Source organism: Podarcis cretensis, assembly GCF_951804945.1.
Source record: "Podarcis cretensis genome assembly, chromosome: 10".
Classification (NCBI taxonomy): domain Eukaryota; kingdom Metazoa; phylum Chordata; class Lepidosauria; order Squamata; family Lacertidae; genus Podarcis; species Podarcis cretensis.
In genome coordinates, this window is record NC_137179.1 from 33250761 (window position 1) to 33269934 (window position 19174).

Sequence of the window (19174 nt, forward strand, 5' to 3'; positions counted from 1 at the left end):
TGATGCAGAGAAGCCTTTGACAACATTTCTTGGAGGTTTATGAAGAAAAACTTGGAAGGGATGGGAGTGGGACGGGGTTTGAAAATGGAATAGAGGCAGTTTACTCAGAGCAAAAAGCTAAATTGATAGCTAACAATGTGGTGACAGAAGAGTTTAAAATTGAAAAAGGAACACGACAAGGTTGCCCCTTATCCCCTCTGTTATTTATTTCAGTCCTAGAGGTGCTTTTGAACATGATTAGGGAGGACCGGTCGGTGCAAGGAATACAGGTCGGAGTGAAACAGTATAAATTGAAAGCTTTTGCAGATGACTTAGTAATAACATTACAGGAGCCAGAATCTAGTACGAAAAGAGTTTTGGAACTGATATATGAGTTTGGTCGGGTGGCGGGATTCAAATTGAATAAGCAAAAAACTAAGGTTTTGGTAAAAAATCTGACATCTTTGGAAGCAGAAAGGTTTCAGAATGAGACAGAGTTAAATGTGGTTAAAAAAGTGAAGTACCTAGGGGTTAATTTGACTGCTAAAAATTTGAATTTATTTAAAGATAATTATGAAAAATGCTGGTCAGAAATTAAAAAGGATTTAGAAATTTGGTCAAGATTGAAACTTTCCTTGCTGGGTCGAATTGCAGCTATAAAGATGAATGTATTGCCAAAGATGTTGTTTTTGTTTCAAACTCTACAGATTGTGGACAGAGTGGAATGTTTTGGAAAATGGCAGAAAGATATTTCTAAATTTATCTGGCAGGGCAAAAATCCCCGAATAAAATTTAAAATATTAACTGATGCAAAAGAAAGAGGGGGGTTTGCCCTGCCAGATTTAAAGTTATATTATGAAGCTGCAGCTTTCTGCTGGATGAAAGATTGGTTACTTCTTGAGAACACTGATGTCCTAGATCTGGAAGGGTTTAACAATGTTTTTGGTTGGCATGCATACTTGTGGTATGACAAGGTAAAGATTCATAAAATGTTCAAAAACCATATTGTCAGAAAAGCAATATTTATTGTCTGGACAAAATATAAAGACTTACTAGAAAGTAAGACCCCAAGATGGCTATCACCAATGGAGGCTAAGGCCCGATAAAGACTCAATATGGAGGCCTGTTGGCCGAAATATTGGGAAATGATAGAAAAAATTGGAGACAAATGGAGGTTGCAGAGCTTGGAGAAATTAAAGAAATTAAAGAATAAGGTGCAAGATTGGTTACACTACGCTCAAATTCAAGAGGTTTTTAAATTGGATAAAAAGATAGGATTCCAGGTGGAGAAGTCGAAATTAGAGACAGAACTGTTGGAACCAAAGACTAAGGTACTTTCGAGAATGTATAACTTGCTGCTTAAATGGAACACACAGGATGAGACTGTTAAATCAGCCATGATAAAATGGGCTCAGGATATTGGGTATAACATTATGTTTGAGGACTGGGAAAGGTTATGGACCACCGGAATAAAATTCACGGCATGTAATGCCTTGAAGGAGAATATTATGAAAATGATATACAGGTGGTACATGACCCCAGTCAAGCTTGCAAAAATATATCACCTGTCTGATAATAAATGTTGGAAATGTAGAGAGGCTGAGGGGACATTCTTTCACCTCTGGTGGACATGCCCAAAAGTGAGGGTCTTCTGGAAAATGATCTATAATGAACTAAAAAAGGTATTTAAATATACCTTCGTTAAGAAACCGGAGGCCTTCCTCTTGAGCATTGTCGGCCAGAAAGTGTCAAAGAAGGATAGAAGCTTCTTTATGTATGCGACAACAGCAGCAATAATACTTATTGCAAAGTATTGGAAGACACAAGACTTGCCTACACTGGAAGAGTGGCAGACGCAATTGATGGATTATATGGAATTGGCTGAAATGACTGGCAGAATCCGAGACTTGGGAGAAGAAACAACGGAAGAGGACTGGAAGAAGTTTAAGGACTATTTACAAAAACAATATAAGTTGTATGAATGTTAAGTATCTGCACGATTTAGAAAATCTCAGTTCCAGCAAATAGATTTTGTAAAATAGTAAATTAAGTTATAAATTAATTTACTAATTGTAAAATTAGTAAATTAAGTTATAAGTAAGAAAAGGTCGAAATTTAAGGCAACAATATGTTTAAATTTAAGGTATGAGTAACTGATAAAAATTATCTTAAATTTAGAAGTATAATATTTGGAAAGTACAAAATAAGGTATGAAACAAGGTAATAATTTGCTGATATTTTTAATATAAATAATGCAGGGTAAAGGAGATGTGAGGAAGTCCAGTTAGTTATATATAAAAAAATTGTATTGAATGGTTGGTTTTTTTCTTTTCCTTTTTTATTTTTTACTTCCTTCTTTCTATATTGTTTTTTGGTGTATTTGTTCTGGCTTTTTTGTGTATTATTTTTTGGTGAAGGGATCTTGTATGTATATTGTGTATTATGAAAATTTAATAAAATATTTTTTTAAAAAAAATATATATATAAATTAAATTTACAAAAATCATCCCAGTCATTGGACTGCTTTGCTAAGCCTCATAACAGTGTGTTATTATGTCCATTGATTGACAAGAAGATATTGTGAACTGACTGCCTAGTATTTGACCATAGTCCATTATTGCCAAATATTCCATGAATTCAGGAATGTCTGACTGTATAGGTGGCAGTTCCCCATGAAAAATTGTTTATAAGGGTGTCCTTTCTTAGCAAGGTTGTAGTGAGGACTGCTTGTCCCCTAGCCTTGCAGCAGTCAGAGACAAATCCAGGAGCCCAGCAAAATTTGTTGGAGAAGCCTCAGAATAAACATTGTGAAGCATTCACAAACCATCTCCTTTTATTTTGTATTCAGGTTTTTTGGTATCCCTAGATGACTTTTACATACTTGGCAATGGCTTGATCATGTTGCAGACAACAAACAGCGTATACAACCATTCTCTTCTCAAACAAGTGGTACCTGAGAGTCTCTTTGCATGGCAGAGAGTCCGCATTGCCAACATGATGGCCCACTGCGGAAAGTCCTGGGCACAAGCCTTCGAAAGGGAAAATTCTGGTTGGTACATTTGAAGTGAATCTCTTTGTGTACGATTCTCTCAGTCCTCTTCTCCCAAAAGTTAAAAGTTTAACTGTTTTCTCACTGACTTTAGGTACTTATAACAACCAGTACATGATACTGAATACAAACAGGGTCAAACTGCAAGAGAGTCTTGGTGAAGGAACCCTCTATGTTGTTGAACAGATCCCAAAACTTGTGGAATATTCTGATCAGACAAGTATTCTCCGTAAAGGTAAAAGCTTCAATACGAGTTTTGGAGTTTGGGTTGGGTTGGTTTTTTTTTTAAAAAGCCTCTGCTGAAAGTTATCACTTTTGCTTAACTAGGGAGAATTATAAAATAGTCTAGGAGAAGTTTGTAATGCACCAGTAATTCCAGATTTGTATTTGTGTAAAAAGGTGTGGGGGGGGGGATGTAGTAATATAATATTTGCAGGTGACTCCAGCACGCAGCAGCGTAAATGATAATAGATGATGCTCAAAAGACTCCCACTGTTTTGGGGTAAATGCTGATATTCTTTGGTATTTCAGCCTCTCCAAGTGAAATTTGCTTTTCCAACTGTTACATTCCTTCCAATGCAAGTTCTGTCCCATTCATTTATTTCCTTGTGAGTGACAGCAAGCTCTAGAAAGAGGGTTGTGTTTCTTGCAGTTCAGCTTTCAAATTCAAAACTTTGGGAACTTTCAAGCAGTGTCCAAAACCTCTTCTCTAATGCCCCTTACCTTTCGTGTCTACTTTTACAGGATACTGGCCTTCTTACAACGTCCCTTTTCATGAAAATATCTACAATCTGAGCGGATATACAGATTATGTTGAAAAATACGGCCTAGACTTCTCTTATGAGATGGCTCCCAGAGCAAAAATCTTCCGACGGGACCAAGGGAAAGTGACTGACATGGAGACCATGAAGCACATAATGAGATACAACAGTATGACATTTTTAATTATCCTTTAACATATGGCCAGGGAACCTTTTTTCTGCCTAGGATGAAATTTCCTCTGGTGTAATTATTGAAGTCCAAATGCCAGCAGCGCAGAAGCTGATGGTGGTTGGGGCCATCCCAATTTTTTATCTCTTTCTGCCATAGCCTGCTGTCTGTCCTTGACACCCATTTCTTTCCTCTTCCTTGCTGTCCCGTGGGAGGGAGGGATCACTCTTGTCAGAGGTGTGATATGATCACTTGCAGAGGGCTTCTCAATCTAGGCTGATGGCGCAGGTTGTCCACCCCTATTTTACAAGCATTTCCGCTCCCATCTCCACAACGTGAAAAGGCTCATTGCAAGGAATTAGCACTGCCATCATCTGTGTGCGTGCTAGCCTTTTTAGGCAACTCAGAAGAAATCATAAGAGTTTTCCTTTGCTGTTTTGGTTTCTGAACCGAACTGGGACAAGGAAAGAAAGTTATTGAACTTTAACTACCTGGATACAGTTTTCAAATCCCGTTCAGATTTTGAGGTGGGAGCCCAAATCTAACAAAATATTAGTCCTCCCCCCCCCCAAAGAACTTCTCAGATCTTTAGGTTTAGTCCCTTACATTTCTGTTTATTCAGCATCCATTGTGATTTGCTTGCAGAAAGTTTACGCAGAGGTTAGATTATACCTATTAAGTCTGATTTGTTTGAGGGTGTTTACATGTCTTCTCATTAAACACTTTTTCATTCCACAGTTTTCAAAGCATTTCTATGTCACTTTCCAAAACTTTAAAAAGCCTGTGGTGTTGTTGTTTTTAAGCAGATTTTTTGCTAGGGTGATAAAGTGCTTTTCGTACACTTTAAATGTGCAGATTGGAAGTTTTGGTATGCAGTCAAATCACATTCCCACAAAATACTGACAGTCTGGAGAGCTTCATTAATGTGTGACCCTGAAATTTTGGATCCCCTCCAAACTGATGCCAAGTCTAGCAGTCCCCACAGTGTTGTCAAAATACCTCCCAGTGTGAATGAGACTCAAGTCGAACTGTGGTTAAAATCCTGTCTGTAAATACCTAACTCTGTGAGCAGTCAGGGCCATTTGCATTCTGCACTGTAACCCCTGAGGCATTTGACATCTAGCACAGAATGGCTGAAGCATTTGTTTTCAATGCAAGGGTATGAGTCACCATTGCCTTTGTGCTCCCTTTAGCCCTGTGATCAGCCCAGGCTTAGCCATGAACCTCACTAAGTGATCTTGAGCTTCTCTCTCTCCCTCTCCCTCTCCCTCTCCCTCTCCCTCTCCCTCTCCCTCTCCCTCTTTCTCACCTACCTTATAGGAGTGCTGTGAGAATAAAAGCCGGAGAGGGTCTAAACTCTTTGAGGTCAGGCGGGAGGATACGAATGTAAATTAACAAATACAGTGGTACCTCAGGTTACAGAAGCTGCATGTTACAGACGCTTCAGGTTACAGACTCCGCTAACCCAGAAATAGTACCTCGGGTTAAGAACTTTGCTTCAGGATGAGAACAGAAATTGCACAGCAGCGGCAGGGGGAAGCCCCATTATCTAAAGTGGTACCTCACATTAAGAACAGTTTCAGGTTAAGAATGGACCTCCAGAATGAATTAAGTTCTTAACCCAAGGTACCATTGTACAGAGAAATGTAGTGGGTCCTCGTGGCTATGAACACTTAAATCATCATTCTCTGGTTCCTTTGTTTTCTAGACTACACAAAAGATCCCTATACAAGGCACAATCCCTGTAATACCATTTGCTGCAGGGGAGACCTGAACCCTGAGTCTCCAATGCCAGCTGGCTGCTATGACTCCAAGGTAACGACTCCCAGAAGAAGAACTGGCCTGTTCTAGATGCTTGTGGGGAGGGTGGATTCATTCATTCATTCATTCATTCATTCATTCATTCATTCATTCATTCATCCATCCATTCTTTCTTTCTCTCTCTCTCACACACACACACTTCCTCCTCTGTTATGTCATTATATGCAGCCCAAAGGTAAGGACAGTGACAGATTTATATGTGGGCTGGGCGGCTGCAGGCCAGGGCCTCATAATGTAGGAGGGCCTCAGCCTCTTGCCAAAAAAAGTTAGAAAACAGATACTTAGGCTCAGTTGCTTGGTAACATTCAACCTGTGACATATGAGTCTATGACTCTGTAACAGTAAAGGTAAAGGTACCCCTGCCCGTACGGGCCAGTCTTGACAGACTCTGGGGTTGTGCGCCCATCTCACTTAAGAGGCCAGGGGCCAGCGCTGTCCGGAGACACTTCCGGGTCACGTGGCCAGCGTGACATCGCTGCTCTGGCGAGCCAGAGCCGCACACGGAAACGCCATTTACCTTCCCGCTGGTAAGCGGTCCCTATTTATCTACTTGCACCCGGAGGTGCTTTCGAACTGCTAGGTTGGCAGGCGCTGGGACCGAGCAGCGGGAGCGCACCCCGCCGCAGGGATTCGAACCGCCGACCTTTCGATCGGCAAGTCCTAGGCGCTGAGGCTTTAACCCACAGCGCCACCTGCGTCCCCTTCTGTAACAGTACACAAGTGCATACTTACTGTTTAGTAAAGTTTGTGGAGGCTTTAAAGCTTCTCATAGAGTTATATGATAAATAAGTAGTGCTCTACTTTCACTGAGTAGTAGAGAAAGAAGAGAATGAGGTTTTGTTTCTCATGATCAGATTCTATTAAGTTTTGGGTTCCCAAGGTCGCCTAGCCCAGGGCCTGGAGTTGCTTTAATCCGGCCCTGGGTAAGAATGCAGCCTGCCCTTTCCCACTGGATCTTGCTGAAGGCACATTCACGGTATTTTTAAAACTGCTCTTTTTTGTGCAGAACTCTTCATGTACAAAATAGTTATATTAAAAAATAAGATTTGCCCTTCTTTTCATTGTAAGCCGCCTTGAGGCTTTGGAAAGGAGACAAGTAAATTGAGATAAATAAATAAATAATTGGGTGCAACGGAAGCCGAGCAAAATGGAGAAGGAAAGAGGTTAGATAATTTTTGGACCAGTAGTGTGCTGGTGTTGAGAGAGTAGCTCTGTGACTTTTTGGGGGGGGGTTGATGATACTGCCCCCTTTCCTTTTACAATGAAGTATTCTCCTATGATTCTTCACAGGTATCAGACCTCTCTATGGCTACGAACTTTGCAGCCTATGCCATTAATGGACCAACTGTGGAAGAGGACCTGCCTGTGTTCAGCTGGACGCGTTTCAACAAAACAAAGCATCAGGGCTTGCCAGATTCATATAACTTTGATTTTGTCATTATGAAGCCAGTGCTGTGAAATAAGCATCAGAAGCTTTAACATCTAGGGAGGGGGAAATAATTTGTTTTTTAAAAATCTACACTTTTACTGCCATACCAAATAAACTGGCCTGTGCCCACCTTGGATTCTGCCTCATGGTTTCCAAACTAGCATTTAGTGAGATGGAAGTAGGCCGAGGATGCCGTGCAGTGACATCACCTGCCTGCAACAAAATGAAAGTGCAGCAGAAAATGGGATGCAGACTACTCCAAAGCAAGTAACTTTGCTGCATTTGCAGCTGTTTACTTATCTCTGCAGTAGGGAAGGTAGCTGCTATCTTGCGGGAAGGGCTTTCAGTTCTTGATATTACACATAACAGGTTTAAGTTCAGATCAGACTGGCCTGATCTGGTTCCCAGAATAAGTTTTACGTGCCTAGTTACTGTGGGACCCAGATGAAAGATTCAGGAATGGCCCTGCTGTTAGGCAGAATGAGGTTGCCACCTCAAGCAGCAGATGCTGGGGAGCAGGAGAGCAGCAGTGACGTACAGGAGAACATTGTCGTCTTGCCACGTGCCCAAACTAATAAGGCTCCGTTTACAAAACCTTAATTTAATCCAAGTTGCAAATTTCAGCTTTTCATAATGTAGAATTTCGTATGCGTGTTTTGGGGTATTTAAAGCCACTGACCAAGGAAATGGCTGCAAGAATAATGCTCCTTCTCTTTCAGTGGAATACAAATCAAGCCTGTTTTCTGTATCTTCAACATAGTCATGCAACAAGCAAGAAAAGTTGTGTTGCAGCTGTCGAGGTAACATTGGGCATACACAGAACGCACTGGAACTGTTTGCTTCTCCACGCCCCTAATACAGAGACAGCTGTGCGAGGAGAGGAATACCACCCACAGGTCAGCTTTCAGGATGCTGGATTTTGGCAACTTGTCCAGAGCATGACAATCACAAAGCTTCCCAGCCAATTTCACCCCTTTACGCAACCTGGCTTGAAAAAGGATCTCACTACACAGTTGCTCTGAAAGCAAGCGTCTGATAGGCACCAGGAGATTGCTTGAATCTACCCTATGTTTTCTACACAGTTATGTACTTTCAGCTGTGCTGGGCTCCTGGCTTTGTATAGCATCTCTGAAAAGCTACACTTGGTTCCATGCCAGAACAATACTTACGGAGAAGCGGTAAAAATGTGGTTTCTGGTGTAATTAGAAGACTCCTTTGGGTACACAGCTGGATGTACCTGCCTCTCGCCTCTCTGATTTCGCTTTGTGTTCTTGACTATAGTAATCACTCCTCAACACAGAACAGGAATTATCTTTTTGACATTTGGCAGCTTAAATTGCACAGACGCGTTGTGACTGAGCACCTGCGACTCTTGCTGAACGATTTTATTTGAACTAAGGCAAAGGAGAGAATATCTTCACACAAATTTCAGACATTTGAAACATTCAAACAGTCCTTCCTTCCAGTGAAGTTCCAGATCTTCAAAATCCCCTGCAGGTTGGAACCTGAACAAAAAGACCAGCAGGCACCAGGTAGGACATCAGAGTTTTCATGCTCTGCTTTGATTGGCTCTTGCATTCTCTATTGAAGCCACTAGGTGGCAGCAGAATCTCATGTGTGCTACAGTCTGAAGATATCCAAGCAAATCTATGGCAGCCCTAACACAAATCTCAAGACCTCTAGTCCTCCTGTGATATATAAACTAATAAATTAGTTTTAATTCAGTAAATTTGAATATTATTTTTCCTCTATTCAGATGGAAAAACAAAGTCTCTTTGTTCCTTAAAATGGGTCTGGACTTTTTATTAGATAGATATAAATTTATTATTGTGCCTTAATTAACTTGTTACTTTCTACAGTGATGGTACAACAGACTAACCCAGCTACCCTTCTGGACATTATCACAGATGTAATGAGACTTCAATATTAGGTAAAATACATACCCTAGAAGTGGAACATATATCTGTTGTTGACATATACTGCAATCTTGCATAATATTAAATTGCAGCTTCCAAGTATATTTCGGTAAGAACTGCCTTAAGCATTTTCTCTCCCCTGCCCTCCTTTCCCGTTCCCCACCGCTTCAACCACCAGCTAGCAACCGATCATACTCAACTCCTGTTGGTCTGTTTTGGGATCCTCCGCCATTGGGGTTTTGTTTGTGTTTCTGCAAACATTGGGATCCCCCCCCCCCAGCCTCTTGCATGGAGGAAAAATGTGTTTTTGGCTAAATAAGGTCCACAGAGAGTGAGGAAAATATTGCTTTCAGAACTTCCTATTGCCAAGAGATTTATTTTGCACATTAGGCCCATCTTCTTTAAGTCATCTATGGAGTCTCTAGGCATACATTCAGACCAGGAGGACTTGAACTCCACCCAGACACTGGCCCCATGGGAGGAACTGCTGTTTGGGTGACGGCTACTCTTCCAGACATCACAGCTGCATTTAACACACCCTGTCTTGTCTGCCTGCCTGGCATCCCCCTTTCCTTTCTATTTGTCTCACTTTGCTTCTTCCTCTCCTACACCTCTTCAAGTATGGTCTATGTAGGGTCTTTGTTTTTCCCTTATAAAAGAGGAGGAAACATGAAGCCAACACAAAACCTAGTAAAATAAAGACACTTGTGCAAAAAGCTTCTTGTCACATTCCTCACCTAGCTCAGCACTTGTCTACACCGTCAATAGCAGGCAGAAGCTCTCCAAGGTTTCAGATCCAGGTCTCTCCTGGAATTGAAGCTATAACCTTTTGCAGGCAAATGAGTATCTAGTGACCCTGAAGGGCAAAGTAGCCCATAGTGTAAATTGTCAAAGATGCCTCGTTTATCTAAGCATCAGACAAGAAGCCGGCGAGTTGACATTAAGTAAGAATGGCTTATTGGAAATGCTTTGAAGTCCTCTGTCATTCGTTAGGCAGGCAAGTTGCTAAACAGGTAGACTTTTCAGCCTTTGAACCTCTCAAGTGATAGGTCGGTTTTCCTTCACTACATTGGCAGCACATGACAAGGTAGACATCACAGGGATTATTTATTTCATTTGTATCTGACTTTCCATCCAATGTGCTGTAGGTGGTTCTTTCTCCTTGTTGCATACCCTCACAACACCCTTGTGAGGTAGGTTAGACTGAGACAGGACCACCAGCTCAAAGTTACCCAGCTTGCTTCAACACAGCTTTCATCCTTTAAGCCCATGTGCTACTTAAGGGGTCCCTGCAAAGGCTGCAGGATAGCGATGAGCTCACAACCCAATAATGGGACTCTGGGTTACATAATTTTCAAACACTTATTCATTAATTGCATTTATATCCCACCATTTTATACAAGGAGATCAAGGAAGAGTTCCTGCTTCTCCCCACTAGGTATTGCTAGCCAATTTGGCCCCAAGTGACTTAAATAATTTACTGCATTTTATACCTTACAGGTGTCACTTAAAAGCAATACAATAAAACAACAATATAGCAATAATAGGCAGCACCTACAAATTTATCCCCTAGTATAGGGGATCCAAAGACTACTACGGTTGTCTTTTCTTCTGCTGTCTCACAAGGGATCGGTGTGTTCCTCAACAAATAAAGCAACAAGTAGGCGAAGCCAGGGGAAGGGAACCCCAGCCCAGAGGCCACCCTCCAGCCAATCAAGATTGGCTCACACATCCTTTTTTCTTCATTCTTTCTTCTTCTCCTGTTCTGCCCCTTGCTTGAGGGCTTTTGCCAGTATGGAATGTGTCTTTGAACTATTGACAATACCTCTTGCTTGGCTGAATGCAATGGTGTGTGGTGTTTATTGGCATTGGTAGGATAGAAGGCAGGGAGCCTAATAATAGGTGGCGCCAGAGCCAACTAATTCAGGTTTTGTCCTCTTCCTAATTCCTGCTGAGTTCTGCAAGAGTCAGTACTGAGTTGAAAGAGGAAGAGGAAGCTATCTTCTCCTGGTCTGGGAGCAAGAAGGCAGGCAGATGGGGGCTGACTGAAGGCAGGCAGAGGTTGGTGGAGTAGGGCCTCATTTGCTGTAATGGACCAACATACACTGTCTGAATAAATATCTAGCTTTTTCATAGATAGACTAGTCTATGCATACTGAAAGCCTGCCCTGCCCAAAGAAATCCTGGCTGTACTCATGGAGTCCATACTCGCCACTCTATTCTGCCTTGGTCAGACCCCACCTGGAGTCGTCTGCAGTTCTGGGTGCAACAATTCAAGGAGGACATTGACAAGCTGGAACGTGTGCAGAGGAGGGCAACAAATATGATCAAGGATATGTAAACCAATCCTTCCAACAGTTGAGGGAGTTGGGTATATTCAGCCTAGAAAAGAGGGGACTGAGAGGGAGATTTGATAGCCATTTTCAAATATCTAAAGGGCTGTCACATGGAAGATGGAACAAGCTTGTTTTCTTCTGCGCCGGAGACTGGGACCCGAAGCAATGACTTCATATTACAAGAAATTCCAACTAAACATCAAGAAGAACTTTCTCACAGTAAGAGCTGCTCAAGAGTGGAATGGTCTCCCTCAGAAGGTGGTTTGATGGCCATCTGTCATGGATCCTTTTGCTAAGATTCCTGCATTGCAGGGTGTTGGGACTCAATAACCCTGGAAACCCCTTCCAGCTCTACAATTCTATTATTCATCCTATATGAACAAAGAACGCATCCTTAAAAACTGCCAAGCATTTCTTTACAGCTAGACATTGCAGAGGACTGGTGAAGAGAGCTGTCTTTCAGGATACTTTGTCTAAACCCTGATGAGCTTGTAAGGAAACTCTAGTTTCCTGCAAGGCAGCTTGAAAAACGCAACACTTAATGATCTAGCTGAACTACTCCTGAAAGGATATCCATAATATCCATGTGAATCAAGTTCATTTTGTGGTAGAATTTTAAATGAGTTCATTTTCATGTTCATTTCTGCAGGAGGCCTGGGCTGTTTTCATTAAAAACCAAAACCAAAAGCTAAGTCACTTGGAAAAGTATAAAGACCACTAGGAAGCAAAATGCTGAGGTGATGTTCTAAGGCTTATTAGGCAGATATGGAGGCACTGTTTTTGACATCACATAAGTAACTGTTGCCAAGTAATCAGAAAAAAGGGACGTGAAGCATTTCCTATATTTTTGCTGGAGATTAGCATAACACAAGCAGCTTGCCAATCAGTATGGAGAATACTGAACTAGATGGGCCAATGGCCTGACTCGATATAAAGAGTCCTCCTTGTACAATCTTCTTCCCTGGAATCGACTTTGGTGAAGCCTCTTAGTTTGCAGCAGAAGCTACATTTCAACACTGTGATTAGTTGGCCCTTGTGTCAGTTGTGGAAGACAAGCAATTCCTCACTGTTGCAGCGCATTTTTTTAAGTGAAGAAACAACACACCAGCTTGTTAAAATATTTAAAAGTAAAGAAGCAAATAGATGTTTGAGCAGGTAAGTAAATCTTTTTAAATAAAGAGGTATTCAAAATGAAGTTTAACAACAAATTTTTGTGTCTGCCTCCCTACATTTTTATTTGCATCACTGCTAGATATAACATTTCACATTTGACTATTAAAAATAAATTCAATATATTTAGCTTATTAGTACACACACAATTTTACCGGAGCACCCAGTGCAATATGTGCCCTTAAAGAAAACATTCAAATTAAGAGAAAAAAAGGAGTGGGGAGCCTTGAACACAGGTCAAGTTGCTGTCATAGAAAGGCTCGTGGTCAGCTTTTTAAAAACAACCCAGTACTGCCTTGATGAGAACCAACCACACAAGACACCGAAGGTTAAAAACCCAGTAGTTTATTTCAAAGTATAAATCTCAGGCTTGTCAGACAAAACCCCACTACAATTAACACGTATACAGACACTAATCTACAATGCATACAAAAGTCTGGGAGAACTTGCCATTGCCCTGCTTAAAATGGACTTTTTGGTACGTCCTACATTATCTTTATTTACACGTTCTTCTGTAGAAAGAAAAAGGGAAAAAAGAGTGCAAGTTTCTATAAGGAGTTTTGTAGGAGTTTATTTGCCAGTGGCTGATAAGTTACTGAAGTCCAACAAGTACCTCAAGGTTTTGGCTGTCCAATTACTTTATTTACAGATAAAACTCCAACTTAGACAGCACTTAAAATATATTTTCAAACAGGGAAAGCCAGCACAATAATGTGAGAAACCATGTGTTATAAAATATTGATTAAATTCAATGATAAAATATCACATTTTAATTTGTACTCATGTCTACATTCACCTCTCGACATAAAACTGGTTCCAAGAAGGATGGGATCACTTGTTTTTGGCAATACTAAAAGACCTTCTTTTGTATTAACAAAACACTGTGTGCCAAAACACACTAAAAGAAAGCAGTATTTTCAATATATCAAGCTTTTGTTTTCAAAAATCTAGGTATTTTTTGCTGTAGACTGAATAAAAATACTAAAGGGGTTCCATCTAGACTTTTGTGTACTGCAATTGTAGTTCTCCTACTTAATACTGTAATGTGGCAATTTGAGGGAACAAGGTACTTATAGGCTGACCTTACATGTAACATGGGTTCTCAGATCACAGACCACTTAGTATTCAACAGAGCTTTAAATGAAAAGGTGAACCAATGTGATTTATTGCAGCACAACTTGCATCATCCCAGCAATATCCCAGACAGCAATAGCTTTGCCACTATTTCTCATGAGTCCCTTTTGTGCAAAATGTACATTAAGTAGCATTGTAATCACGCTGAAAATGCAGCTCAGAACTAATCTTAGTGCTTCAGCACTCCCTGAAGCATAAACTACTACTTAAGTTCAGAGAACACTTGCCAACCAGCTTGAACATTCCACCTTTCCCCATTAAGTGGCAAGTACAGAAAATGTTGTACATCCCACCCCTTCCAAGTCTCCAGTCTCCTAGCCACTGAGGTCTTCCTGAAAAGGCCTTCTAGCTGTAATCTGAGGAATAAAATGGGAGAGACAAACAAACAAGTTAACCTAAGGGACTCACAATAATTTAGCAGCAATAGTCACACCACTTTCTCATTTTTAAACAGTGAAAACATTTCACTTGTCCTTTCCTAAGACATGGAACTTGTTACTAACTAGAACATGGATTCTCAAGTATTAAAGGCAAAGAAGAGAAAACAGCAGAAATACAGATGGAGACATACTTCAGTATCACATTTAAATAGAAGTAGAAAACTGAATTTTCAAGCATGGGCCAGCCATATACTGCAGTAAGGAAAACACGGTGGGTGGGTGGGAGAAATACTGACACAGGAAAGTGTGGATACTGAAATCTCTCCCTGCCCCCTTTCTTTTCTTTAAGAACTTTAGGTTTGCCTAATCCATAACACACACAGAGAGTGCTGAGCTGAACAGTTTCTCAATAAGCACAGAGTAGTAAAATTCCAATGACTCTGCAGCTTGGTATTTGTGCAATCCAGTTTAGCTTATAATACTTTGATAAAAAGGAAATATTATTTTCCAATGTCTGTTACAAAGATTTGTAAACTCTCATTTCTTTGGGGCAAAAGCAAAAAGAAATACAGCACCAGATACAAGGCCAAAAAGTCACTAATTATGAGCTCTTGTTGACAATTAACTCAATTAAAGCCTGTTTCTGCCTTTCCCTTTGTGGTGCCCTACATAATTTACCTGACCAGATCAATTCTGCTTGAGAAAGTCCCACCCCCACAATAGCCTCACTGCCATTTTCTATTCACAGATCTAAAGACAAAAGTCCCAAGGTATGCATCTTGGATCCAACTTAACAGAAGCTGCAATTAGTACACCTTATAGCTGATTGATAATGGAACAGTATCTAGTCCTAGAGAAAAAAGAGTAAGCAACAGTAAAATCTTAGCTAATTATCTGCTGTATCGCCATAACAAGGGGCAAGAGGTACAAAGTATGCAGATGTACTTTTCTCAGACTAGGGTTCACATTTTTCTCCTGCATATATTTAGGGAATGTTAATCCATATTTTTTTTCCCTTTCCGGTGGCAAGGTCTTGAATAATTGCTGTTTAAAATGTGACCCAGCTTCCTCCAGTGTTACAAGCCCTACAAAAACACATTTCTCTTCAAGTTGCACCCAGGCTTGACTTTATTGCCCAAGTTCAATAAAAAAAGTGAAGAGGAACTTCTCCAGCGCTAAGGACCCAGTGCAGATAATAAACTACATCTTTGGCTACACATAACTGATATTGTTGAGTCAACAGCAGAGTGGTAAGCCCCTTCCCCAATAAATCTATTTTTGTAATGAAATTCTCCCTTGGGTTTTGGTATACTTCCAATGGGAGTTGATTCTGCCCCCCCCCCCGCCCACATTATACTTATTAAAATTAGAGGTGGCCCTAAAATACCTGAAACTGAGAGAAAAAAATATCATTTTTGTAGATGATTGCATCACTGTTAGGCAAGTGAGACAAAGTGTTGAAATGCCAGCTGTTTGCTTTGGGGGTGAAGTATTCCATATACATACGATCTAGCTCTAAGATAGTTCTTGTATTTAGTCATTAGATAGATAAGTCAGAAATTTACAAGAAAAGCTTTCATGTCACTCAAAACGAATATAACTCAGAGGACAAGGCATACCATATAAAAAATGTAAGGAAATTTACTTGGTGTTCTCACAATGAGAGAATTAAGACCCTGTCTTTCCAAAACATACAGCATCAACAAACTTTAGACCATCCTCTTACAAACCTTAAATTTCAGTTTCAACTCTTATCAGATTTGAAGTAACAAGTTAAGGAAACTGCTGGACCCTGGTCAGTCAATGAAGTGGGAACAGCTGCCACCCACTTCCCAACTGGAGCTGAGACACCAGGAAGACAATAGATGCGCTGCTTTTCTCTGGAAGACGGCATAGTGAAACTTTCTTCAACATCTGTCAGGTGTGATTCAAGTGTTCGTGGTGGGCACTAACTTTTGTTGGGATGTAAGGACGTGGAGGTACTGTTTATTGTGTTGACTCAGCCATTGAAAGAATGAAAGGTTCTATTAGAAGATTGAGTTGATTGCTTTCTTTTAAGTGACCTTATCAGATTGGCTTAGCATAGCAAAAAGTGATTCATGTATGTGAGGAAAAGGAAGTGTCTTAGGCGGCCCACATCTCCTTTGGCCAATCCACAGGGCACACCAACTTCCCAAGGAGAATTGTCAAATACTGTCTGCATGACCCAACTTCACAGACCAGTCAGAACTAGCAGGTTAAATGATGGCCTGAATGATCTCAAGTGGGAATTAACTCAGGAAGGTTTTGTGTGCTACACTTTTGGGGAATCTATAAGGGAAGGTTATGACACTCGGGGGCTAAAAAGAAAGAGCAAAAGAAGAAAGTGCGCACATGATGTGTGACTACATTTACTTTTGAAATTATTGTTTTAAGGCACAAATAAATCTTTTTTTAAAAAGAAGACATAGAGATGAGGATCAGGAAACTATTGGAAATGCAATTGAAGTTTTCTATAAATCTGTTTTCAGACTGGCTTCAGAATGTTCCCTGGTTTTGGTGGCAAGTATTCTACAAACCAGCCAGAGGGCTGCTTAATCCCCCACCCCTCAAATAAGCAGACACACCTACATTTCTCAAGCACTGGCCACATACAAGGTCTTTTGCCTTCTAGAAAGCAGGCTGTGCCTTGTAAGACTAGTCACTGTTCCAAAACAAAAGAAAGCAAGACCCTGAATCCTGACTTCCCTCCTAACCTGACCCTTGAACACTCCTCCTGCCCTTTGGCCTGTGCATGACACTCCTCTTCAGCCTACATCAGCTGGAAGCCAAATTCCCAGGGGTCACTGTCTTACGGCTTAACAGGCAGAGCAGCTTGTGAGGGAAGGAGAGAGGACTTTGTACTTCAAGAGCTTATCAGAAATACAGGCTCTCCCACTGCAGGCTAGGAATTTATTTTGGTTTTGGTTATGGAGTTTGTGTAGTGTATGACATTGCTGTCCAAAACAATCCTGCAGGGGGGATTTTTTACAGTGAGTTTCATGCATGAGAATAAACCCAAAACCAGAGTAAGCCACAATTGTGGGGCAAGAGTAGAAGCCTTCAGAGTCTGAAGTTTAACTGCTTTGAGAAGCAATCACATCTGTTGACTGGGGATCACAGAAGGGTCCAAAGCGTCCGTAGATGTCTTTAGCACGAACTGCAAAGTAGTATTTGCTTCCAGACACAAACTGTGTAAGTGTGCATGCCATAGGCAGGGGGAGGGCTTTTACTTCCCCAATCTTTTTCCACTGAGAGGGCACAGTAGCACTGGGGTCCTCATGGTATGCATACAGATGGTAGCTATCCACACTGGCACAGCTCCGGTCCACTTCCAAAACACTCCAGGATAGAACTATGCCATTCTGACTTTCTACACGTGCTAGCTTCAGGTGTGGCTTCTGAGGCAGAGAGGTGTTGGCAGCTTCAGGAGGCAAGCGTGATGGCTGTGGGGCCTCTGGCAGTGGGGCTGGGTGCACAGGTCGCAGTGGCTCCTGAGGAATAATGAAGAGACGCAATGAGGATGGCAGAGGAGACTCTCATCCTATTGTCAAAATGCATACATTACCATCCAAGCATTCCCAAGACCAATTCTCAGCAAACGCAAGATTACGTTTAAAACTAGCAAGTCTGAAATGACAATAAAACACTCCGGTGTTTCAAGGTGGAGAAGTCAAAAGGAGTAAAGGCTGAACCCTATTTACCGTATTTTTCGCTCTATTGGACGCACCGGACCACAGGACGCACCTAGTTTTAAGAGGGGGAAATCAAGGGAAAATTTTTTTCTTCTCCCAGAGCTTCTCGGGGCTGCGGAGGAGGCCCGGGTTCCACCCCCCAGCCCCAAAGAGCAAAGAAGCCAAGACAGCGAGCGGGATCCATAGCCGCGCAACCTCTCCAGCCAGGAGCTAAACCTCTCCAGCGCGGCTAAAGAAGAAGACAAGGCAGCAAGCGCAATCCATCCCGCTCGCTGCCTTGGCTTCCTCTTTAGCCTTGCACAGCATCTTTAGCCTTGCGCAACGGGATGGATCGCGCCCGCTGTCCACCGGGGCTGGACTAGATGACTCCTGGGGTTCCCTTCCAACCCTGCAATTCTATGACCTCGGAAGGTGTTGGGGGTCTCCACCACTGGAGGCTTTTAAGCAACGGTTGGGGGACCATCTGCCTGGCGTTCTTTAGCTGTGATTCCTACATTGTGAGGGGGCTGGGCTAGATGACCCTCGGGTGGCCCTCCCAACTCTATACAGTCCTACAGTTCTGCGGCAGGAGATCCAAGCCACTTCACACAATGCCCACTCCCAATTTTCATCGGAGAGACACTGGCTTCAGTGTCTAGGTAGGTACCCCCCTACCTGCCACACTTCCCCCACCCCACTTAAGCTGAGGGGATTCCTACCCAGAGAAGCTCCTAGGTGAGGCAAGGGTTAAGATCTACCTCTGGTGGATTGCGGAGAGGCGCGCAAGGCTAAAGAGGAAGCCGGGCAGCGAGCGCGATCCATCCCGTTCGCTTCCCTGGCTTCCTCTTTAGCCTTACGCAGCCTCCCCCGCCCGGCTGGAGAGGTGTGCAAGGCTAAAGAGGAAGCCAGGGCAGCGAACGGGATGGATCGCGCTCGCTGCCCGGCTTCCTCTTTAGCCTTGCGCAGCCTCCCCCGCCCGGCTGGAGGGGCACGCAAGTCTAAAAAGGAAGCCAGGGCAGCGAACGGGATGGATCGCGCTCGCTGCCCCCTGCCCCGGCTTCCTCTTTAGCCTTGCGCACCCTCCCCCCGGCTGCAGAGGTTGCGCAAGCCTTTTCTAGAGGAGGGAGAAGGGACTGACTGGCGGTGTCAGTCCCTTCTCCCTCCTGGGGAGAAGCCCGCAAGAGCCGCGTGAAGCTTGTGTGGGGCTCTTGGGGGCTTTTCCTGCCTGCCTCCCCCCCATAGGACGCACAGACTTTTCCCCTTAGTTTTTAAGACGGGAAAAGTGCGTCCTATGGTGCGAAAAGTACGGTAATACTGGCTTATTCTTCAAAGTGGGAG

At 42.3% G+C, this 19174-nt stretch overlaps 2 protein-coding genes across 13 annotated transcripts in view; one reads left to right on the forward strand and one right to left on the reverse strand.

Moving 5' to 3' along the window:
• The window catches only part of PLBD1 (phospholipase B domain containing 1), a 37287-nt gene extending 29950 nt beyond the window's left edge, over positions 1-7337 (forward strand). For all 3 annotated transcript variants that reach the window (XM_079993381.1, XM_079993383.1, XM_079993382.1), the window contains exons 7-11: positions 2828-3028; positions 3123-3263; positions 3773-3958; positions 5667-5773; positions 7070-7337. In XM_079993381.1, the coding sequence (XP_079849507.1) occupies positions 2828-3028; positions 3123-3263; positions 3773-3958; positions 5667-5773; positions 7070-7237 (803 nt within the window). In that variant the 3' untranslated portion in view covers positions 7238-7337. The remainder of the gene's footprint in view (positions 1-2827; positions 3029-3122; positions 3264-3772; positions 3959-5666; positions 5774-7069) is intronic.
• Positions 7338-12959: 5622 nt separating this feature from the next.
• Positions 12960-19174, reverse strand: part of ATF7IP (activating transcription factor 7 interacting protein) — a 74450-nt gene continuing 68235 nt past the window's right edge. For 9 of the 10 annotated variants that reach the window (XM_079993372.1, XM_079993371.1, XM_079993373.1 and 6 more), the window contains exon 15: positions 12960-17656. In XM_079993372.1, the coding sequence (XP_079849498.1) occupies positions 17240-17656 (417 nt within the window). In that variant the 3' untranslated portion in view covers positions 12960-17239. The remainder of the gene's footprint in view (positions 17657-19174) is intronic. The other variant, XR_013843034.1, reaches the window with a different exon arrangement.